This window comes from Limanda limanda, chromosome 18, assembly GCF_963576545.1.
Source record: "Limanda limanda chromosome 18, fLimLim1.1, whole genome shotgun sequence".
NCBI classification, from domain to species: Eukaryota; Metazoa; Chordata; class Actinopteri; order Pleuronectiformes; family Pleuronectidae; genus Limanda; species Limanda limanda.
Window position 1 is genome coordinate 11,929,145 of NC_083653.1, and position 9,413 is coordinate 11,938,557.

The 9,413-nt window shown below is 43.1% G+C and overlaps 1 protein-coding gene across 1 annotated transcript; it reads right to left on the reverse strand.

The window, feature by feature from the left end:
- Positions 1-4,727: 4,727 nt before the first annotated feature.
- aldh8a1 (aldehyde dehydrogenase 8 family, member A1) lies at positions 4,728-9,313 on the reverse strand. The gene is made up of 7 exons (XM_061091840.1): positions 9,096-9,313; positions 7,500-7,647; positions 6,985-7,140; positions 6,745-6,894; positions 6,232-6,488; positions 5,620-5,781; positions 4,728-5,536 (listed from the first exon to the last, which is right to left on the reverse strand). The coding sequence occupies exons 1-7, from the start codon at positions 9,234-9,236 to the stop codon at positions 5,084-5,086; spliced, it is 1,467 nt and encodes a 488-aa protein (XP_060947823.1). The 5' UTR covers positions 9,237-9,313; the 3' UTR covers positions 4,728-5,083.
- Between the last annotated feature and the right edge of the window lie 100 nt (positions 9,314-9,413).

Consider the following 9,413-nt stretch of genomic DNA (forward strand, 5'->3'; position numbering starts at 1 on the left):
TTTTGAAAAAGGCCTTGAAAATGAGGAATCTACAGTAGACCCTCCCACGCTGAGGGCTCACACACATCTACATACTTTTGTTACGTATAAAAAAATTGCCCAATAATATCCATAACTCTGCATCTGTATATTATCTAATAGCAACCCACCATGACTGTGAGCTGACGTTGAGAAGCCTCGGGGTTTGGCATTTTGTCCGCCGCCATCTTGGTTGCAAGGACACTGCACGCCCACCTACACCTGTGACCTGCACCTATTGGACGGTACTACCTATCAATCATAATGTGTCCACACCCTAATTAGAATGCGGATTGGGTCCAAATGAGCCAGAGAGAAAACTTACTAAAACTGAAATAGATTGCCAACGTAACCTAACCCGACCCAGGCTTAAATATCATCCAAAGTTTGTTGTCAACATTCTGCCTGGATTATCAGGTCCCAAAATGTCTCGAGTCAGGCATCCACACTCTTGACCCAATGGATACCATGAATTAAATAGGAGCATCATTTACTAATTGTTTTAAATCAAGGGTGATATGTGATTTTTCTTGTAGAGTTCCCTAGAAAATGACAACCTGTGGAGACGCCCTCTACTGGTAAACTAAGAGAATACAGGTTTTAAGGCACTTGTGCATTGGTTTCACTCTGTGGAACTGGAGTCTGTGGTGTCAACTCAAAATCAGTTTAGTTTTGTATTTAACTTGTGTTTGTACATCATATGTGAGACACTTATTGTGTTACCAGACTTTTCACAAAAGTAAGAAAACCTGTTCTCGTCTTTTAGATTGGACTGAGCATTTTAAAAGCTCTTTTGTGCTCCCTCTCTTATGGACTCTTCTCTTATTTCAGACTGAGCTTTGTGTCAATAAACGCCCTCGTGTAAACATCTAATATTTCCATGCTGACCTAGTTTCTCTATATTGTTTACTCTGCTGTGGCTGACCCACGCTTTTGTGTCACCTTGTTACTCGATGCTATGAAAACTTGTCTTATGGAAACAGCCAGACATCCTTTGCACTGGAAATAAGCAGGGCTGCAAATGGACAGTCTGTGACGCGAGTGTATAGACCGGGGTCAGGTCATTCTTCCTTTGTGTGATGTATGACAAAGATGGATATAAGAGCATGAGGGAGATCAGAGCCCGGGCTGCACCACAGCTCAGTTCAATCTCGTATAGCTTCCTCTACCTGTTCCTCTATTATGGTATTCAGAGAATGAGATATTAACTAGCTCTTCCTAAATGGCTGTGGAAAATTCCCAAAGGCAAAATGCTCGCAAAGATAATGAGCGGAGGAACCTTTAAGATACAGGAACTATTTATCCAAGCATGAATCATTGCCGCCTGAGGACTCCAAATGAAATGCCTGAAAATGTGCTTTGAGTTCTTGGGGCATATTTAAACATTAGGCAACACATTGTTATCTCCGCAAACTGCCTGGATCGGTAACTTTCTTTTAATATCCTCCTAATTGATGAAAATTGAAATGTGGATTTTCTTTATTGAGATGTACGATCCTGAGGCTTCCGTCCTTATTTGTCTCTGTGATCAAACCTTGTGTTATATCTTCATGTCACGTTGCCGCCCAGAGTGCTAAACTGGATTAGCAACAAGAACTGTCACCAAAATAAAAGCATCAACCCTTTGCCCTTTTCTGTTTGACTTACAATCTGGCACAGACAAGACAGTATTGACAGGCCTTTTGTTTTTATTGTTTGGAGCATGGAGGTAAAAAGAGACAAAGTCCTGCCCTACTTCTGAGCTGATCCTCCGGCTTCCGAAGAGCCTTTGGCACACATGCACTGTCCAACCTGCCAGTGAAGTTATTGAATGCTGAAAAATAATCATGGCACCTATACTAAAAATAACAAAGCGGTTATTTAATTTCGTTTAAACAGACGAGAAGAAAACATCCGCAGTGTGGCGTGATGTGATTTCACAATATGTATACAATGTGGACCTCAGCCCAGAGGTAAAAAAGGGAGTTTTCTATCAAATATACAATCCAGATGGCATGAAGCACGACTCTGTAATTGATGTATAATCAGGGTAAACACACCATTCACTCAGTTTGTCGGGGAGAATAGATCTAGGCCATCGTGTTTTGGCAACTGAAGGAAGGTGAAGCAGCTCAGTAGGAATTTAGCATGTTAAGGATTTCGGTTCCTAATACATGGAATAATTTACAGACCGATTTCAGCTTCAAACTTACGTAACATTGGTAAAATCTCTTGAGTCTACGTTGTCTTATCATCTATGTGTTGCTTCTGTGTAATCTCAATGGGATTAAATAAAAGCTGATAACAAAAATAAAAATAACAGCTAAAGCAATTTAGGGTGTGGGTCAAAATAATAATGTAATGCTGAATCTGATATGTATGTATTTCCATGTTGACGTCAACCAACAGCAAATAAATGTTGAATATTCTATTTATATTCAACACTTAGATGTTTAATGTCATATTTTTAAAGCAAATAAGATATATTTACATAAAATAACCCATATCACTGTTTCGATGTTCCACCTGTAGCTAATGTAGAAAAAATGAAGTATAATTCAACTTAACAAATGCAGCCTGTTCCTGAAAAACTGGTAAAAAAAAAAGAAGAAAGACCGGACTTTAACCTGACGTCTCTGTAAGAAACTATGTGCCGGAGCAATGCACAGAATGCTGAGGTTGCAGATACTCCAGGTGTCTTTCCGGTGGCTCCAAGCCAAAAACAAGTCTTTACGCAATACAATAAAAATACCTGAAATAATTCCATTTATGCAGTTTTCAAATTCCAGCACAGTTAGTGGATGTTTCCTCTTTTTCTCTAATCAGAGGAAGCAACAACTGCAACCAGTACCATTTCTCTAATCAAATTATCTTGACTATTTAATCATCTTTTCATCCATGTCCCATTTTTCACATTATGCTTGATAGGTTGTGTGTGTGGCTCCAGCTTCAGCCATCATCTTACCTTTCTGGTAAATACACAGACACTGACAGCTGGAAACCTTGAGCTCTCTGCTGCCAAGTAACACAGACCCAGCGAACACTGGGTTTTCTTGGCTGAGTTTGCTTAACCTGCTTGATCTGCAGCGTTTTCTCAGGATTCAGCTTCGTGCAGGGCTTATCTGCTCAGGCCGTCCCCGCAGTGGAAAATTCCCTGACCCCTGAATGCGAGACAGGGGCTTGGTGGTAAGGGAGAAAGTCTGTGATAAGTGACATTTAAAGAGACATGAAGGGAGAAGGAGAAGTGACTCAGACGGGATAAAGGAAAGAGAAAGGACGACTGGTTTGGTCTTTGCTGCTTACTAGCCCCAGCTGATATCCTATTGGCCACTGAAGTTCCCCTGTAGTCTCTTACTAATAATACTAACAATAAACATGACAGTTTGTTAAGTTCACAATGCGCTTGAACAAGGAACAAATTTCTTAATATATTCAATGGCGTGTGGCTTTGATTAAAGCTATATCACAAACAAGGAATGACGTAAGTGTGAACCTTACTAAATCAGGAATTGTGAATATATGTTTGACATCTTATTGGCCCCCCTTAAAAAAAAGGAAATCCTTGATCCGCCCCTGGAACTTGCCCCTGCTTTCTGTGTTTGACTTTCTTTCTCTTGTTATCTTTTCTCCACCTTTGTTGCTCTCTCTCACACACCCACACTTGCTTTCACATTCCTCCAAACGTCCCTGCACACCCATACGATTAAAACGAAGATAACATTTCACTTATTGCACTTGGCCATAAGGAGAGAGGATACGGCTGTGGCTGTTCTCTCCACATACATATCAATGAGACAACCCTCTGCAGGAGTGACAGCCAGTATGAAAACAGATACTGAAGGATAGAAAATGGAAGGACGCTCCACTACAATTTTCTCCCTGTGCCCGATAAACGAGGTGAAAGCTAAATGCTTGGTTTGGCCGAAGCCTCTGGCGGCGTCCTGACAGTCACGTAGAGCGGGGGGGAGGAGACCTTCTCAATGAAACACTGTGGAAGTTTCATTGAGAAGGAGAAAAGATGAAAGATAAATGAAGAAAAAGGGCGGAAACGGAGGAAAATGAGAGAACTGCTGAGTTGCTTTGTTCCCAAGCTGAAAGATTTTAACTTTGTGAGTGTGCTGCTGCAACAGAGCACGTTTCTTCAGACCTTCCTAACCTGACATTTGGGTGGTATCCATTTCATCACACGCTATCTTAAGAGGAAGGCACAGGAAAGTAAGTGAGTGTGTGTGTATGTGTGTGTGTGTGTGCGTGCGTAGCTTAACACAGCACAATACTCAGTCCCTAGCCAAAACACAGAGGGTGGGACACACACACTGGCTCTGTGGTAAACGTTGCATAAAGCACAGATCACCGCGGGGGGGACGTGATTTCACACACTCGCTCGAAACACAGGGCGCCTCCACACGTACCCTCGGTTTCCATAACTGGCCCAGTGGCTCACATGAGGCAGGGGGACAACATGTGCTCATCTGCATGCAGGGTCCGTCAGCCACATCAGTCTCGTCTCACACTGCATTAATTCATGATCAGATGTTTAGCAGGGAGAGGAGGCCTGTTTAATAAGAGAGAGCCAAGGGAGGAGGGCTGGGCTGCAGCAGGATGCAAGAAACACTTCATCATGTGATGATGAACAAGCTGCTGAGAACGACTGTGTTGAAATAATCAAAATGTTTTTAAAAAATCTGATTATTTCTACTATAATACTTTACAAATAATATTTTTGGGACTATTGTAGAAGATTTTTATTAAACCACAACATCATCCGTCAACTTGTTGGTCAGCACCTCGGTCCATGCTGATATGCATCATTGCATGATTTACATTGAAGTCCAGTTGTTCAAGGGTCAAGACGTAGCTGGTAAGTAAAGATGGGCGAAATGATGGCTCCCGCAAAAGTAAAGCCAAAGGATCTTCACTGCCCTCTGGTGGCTGGCTGCAGTATCTGCTACTTTTTATATACAGTCTATGGTTTATACTGTTTTAATAGTTATAATGTTTTACATCTTACATTTCCTCTTTGAAAAACATTTCTTTGACACTTTACTCGTCTTTGCATTTTCTTTAAAATCTCTCATTTGATCGATTAGTGTTTGATCGTGACGGTCTTCACATCCGTGAAGAAGTGGTAGGAATCCTTCCCTCCCTCCCTCCCCACACCAGAGTTCTTCATCCCGCCGAAGGGCAGGTTCAGATCTCTCACCAGCCAGCAGTTGGCCCACACTAAACCCGCCTGTATCCGCTTGGCCATCCGGTGAACCCTCCCCACGTCTTGGGACCACACGGTGGCGGCCAGGCCGTAACGCACGCCGTTGCCCTTGGAGACAGCTTCGTCCTCGGTGTCGAAGGGGCTGACGCAGGTGACGGGGCCAAAGATCTCCTCCTGCATGACACGAGAGCTCTCAGATATGCCTGAGATGACGGTGGCCGGCATGAAGTAGCCGGATTTGTTTTTCTCGGGCAGGTCCAGCTGGTCGACTCCCTCGCCACAGTGGACGACGCCACCTTCGCATTTGGCGAGCGCTACAAAGCCGCGCACCTGGGAATGAAAGCAAAGAGTGATTTCATTTCAAAGAACATAAAACTGTGTCTTTCACTGTGTCTAAAACTTCTTGCAACCACCTTCTCCAGGTGCTCTTTGCTGATGAGAGCCCCGTTGTGGCTGCTGGGGTCAGAGGGCACGCCGGTCTTCCACTTCTTGGCTGCAGCCACAAATCTTTCCAGGAACTCAGAGTAGATGCTCCTCTCTACGTAGATCCTGCTGGTGCACAGACAGATTTCTCCCTGAAAGCAGGAGAACAATTAGGGAGGATGAATCAGGACAGTGTGTTCATGTGTTTCATGACAAGATGTGGGCTATAGTGCCCCCATGTGGATAATCACGCCACTGCAGCCTCATCACATACAGCTATATACTGTGAGTTCTTCATCTGTATAACAGCATTCAATTCAAGTTATTTTGAAGGAGGATGTAAAACTATTTCTATTCATGTATCACTTTCAAAATAAACCTTTATAAAGACATACATTGGTTAAAACTGAAAAAAATGAGATATTATTATAGTTATAGAAAAGGTCTATTATGTTTGATATAATATGAGGATCATCTATTTCACTTTTTCATGTCGATTTGCAAAAAAAGAAACAGGAACTAGTTGAGACCTGGAGCTTCAGCACTTTATGAAATAATAAATTCTTTAATATTGTGTTTTTAAGCTCTTCCTTCTTTCTCACCTGGTTGGAGAAGCTGGAGCGAACCGTGGTCTCGATACACTTGTCCAGGTCTGCGTCGGCAAAAATGATGGCAGGGTTCTTACCCCCCAGCTCCAGTGAGAGCTTCTTACAGTAGGGGGCGCTGCGCTCTGTAATGTGCTGGGCGGTTGCTGTGGAGCCAGTGAAGGAGACCAATGGGACGTCAGGATGGCCCACGAGGGCGTCGCCCGCTCTCGGACCAGTGCCAAACACCATGTTGACGACTCCTCGAGGAACACCTGCAGATACAAACCACATTTATGCATCAATTATTAATTACTTATTACCAATTTATACAGAGGTAACTTTATGGATATTTAAAAAAAAGTATATAGCAACGCTTTAAAGAGAGGTTTTATTATTTGCGGAAACAGTTTAATGGCCTTTTATGCGTGATCAATCTGTGCAGTAATTCATGTGAGAATTCATCTAACTTCTTTGTGTGTGTGTGTGTGTGAGAGGGTTGCTGTTGCATTGTGGGTATTGTGGTCCTACCAGCCTCCTGCATCAACTTGCACAGCATCCAGGCCGTGACAGAGGTCATCTCACTGGGTTTGGCCACCACCGTGTTTCCCATGGCGATAGCCGGGGCAATCTTCCACGTCAGCAGGTACAAGGGGAGGTTCCAGGGGCTGATCAGACCCGCTACACACACACAAACACACACACAGTTTCAAAAACACAACTATAACATGCAGCAGGTTATAGTTACAGGTTACAGGTTATAGCTCTCACCAACTCCCACTGGACAGCGGATGGTGTAGTTGAGGCAGCCCATGTGGTCCATCTGGCTGCAGTCAGTGGTGTGGTGCTGCACCGATGACGCAAAGAAGCGGAAGTTGTGCGCTGATCGGGGAATGTCCACATTCCGAGCAAATGTTACAGTTTTACCTGGAGAAAAAAATACTTTACTGTCAAATGGGAAGAATTTGATATACAATGCATTATGGTCTGTTTGTGTAATGTTCAGGTTATTAAGATTATTATTGAGATTTATTATGTTTCTCTTTAGTTGGACTGTGAATCTAAATATAATACATAAAAAACAAAACAAGGAAAATTAAAGAAATGGGGGAATGGGGAAATGTTCAGTTTAAGCAAGTGAAATGTGATGACTTATCATATCGACCAAACAACTGTAAAAACTATTTTATCAGCGATTGGTGACGTCTGCATTAGAAGAGTAACTACAGTATTTTGTTCTGATGGTCTGACTGACTCTTGGGTTGTTGCAACAAGTGTTAAAGCACCTTGGTCTCTGGACTCAGCTTGGGCGAACTCCTCCAGATGGGAATCGATCAGGTCGGCCAGCTTGTTGAGGACCTGCACTCGCTGCTCCACGCTGCGGGAGGACCAGTCAGGGAAAGCATCTTTAGCTGCTGCCACCGCTGCCTCCACCTGTACAGGGTCATACACTGGGAGATGAGGAAACTGTGTGACTCTGCTTAGTATTATTATGCTGAAAGTATTTAAACATGTTAACATGTGCTTCTTGTGCCATTTTATATGACGAAATACATCTTTTTATTGAAGTAAGTGGTCAACACCATGGCTCAGCATTTCCACCTCAACACTGCAGTATACAAATGTCAGTCTAATAAGATGGATTCAGTCACCCACGGTTTGTGATGTCATCACCTAAGAATTTGATCTTCTCAACCCGCTTGAAAGAAAAGTAATCGTACCCGACCCAAACCCGACACATGTTCTATTTTTTGTGTTCGAACTCCACATGAGCCTAATGTTTTCCAGTCCAATATCATCAAACCCAACCTGTACCCGACAGATCAGCTATCTACAATCTGGCTCCTACAATACAGATGAGCTGTGAGTGTAGGGTGAGAGTGGGGAGATGGGACAGGGGCGGGACCAGGGTCACTTTTCATGACAGAGCTTTTAAATACATAATTTTGGGGAACAAAGACAAGTTTTAGGTTGTATAATGAGCTGCTGGAGGGGGACTTTTAGTATGGAGTGTGATGCACTACACATCAGTCACACCAGGAGGGTCTCAAGTAAAATTTGGGAAAGTAAAGGGTAAAAGTGCACAGACATTTTAAACGTTGCTCTCTGATGACAAACTGGATACATTCAGCTCTTACTACCTCCTAAAAACCATGAATGAAAATGTAATCTCAAAAACTCACTATGCTCTGTGGTCACAAGTAGAAGTACACACACATTCCCTCTATATGTACATACCGAGTGTGTATGTGTGTGGCTGAAAAGTTTGATTTCACAATTTCCTCCCCACAACGGCCACACTCACACATTAACACCATCTAAAACATATGAAGGGTTAGTGACGTGTGTGTTTAGGTAGGATGGGTTAAAGGTCACAGTCAGTTTCACATGTGTCACGTGGAGAAGCACTGTGCTCTAACTTGGTGGTTCTGACAGAAATGTAGAAAGAGGTGCATCTGCTCTTCTACTGTGTTTGCAGTGTTTTGTAAGCCTGTGCAGGTTTAATGATTTCTAGACTGTCGAGTCTGCGAAGGGCAAAGGTGCTTCGGTCAGAAACTGCTTTGAATACCTGAATACGTCAGAAAAACACTTTAATGCTGCACAACTTTAACTACATGACGATTTGAACAACAGACTGTATCATAAGAACCATAGACAATATAACACCTTGAAAAAAAATAATGATTCTAATGGTTATTGAATATACGGGATAAATAATTGAAAATAGTTAAATATTTTAACTTAATAGCAGCTGCACACGAGTCCTACTGTTTCAAAATGGTCTCAAATATTAAATCAAGTGCATAACTTCATGTCACTATAAATAAAGTGAGTGCATGCTGCAGTATAGGACAAATAAATTCTTGTTATCCATGTCTCACCTCCTCCTTGCCGCTGTCCGGGACTTTGCAGTACACCTCCCCGGTGGACGGGTCGAAGGAGTCGATGTGGCGCCGACAGGATACAAACTTCCCTCCGATGAAGTTCTCCAAGACCAGGTGCTGCCCCGATGCCTTCGCCATGACTGACCACTGCAGCTCAGTCTTCTGACCGAGCACAGACCGTCAGCACACCGCTGCAGGCACAAAGTCCAGAGGAGCAGGAAGGTAAAAGGAGAAATTAACTCAGCCCCTTGCACTGAACCTCCCACTGCACATTTGACAGTAGCACACACTGGTGCACAGAGTTAATTATTCTAC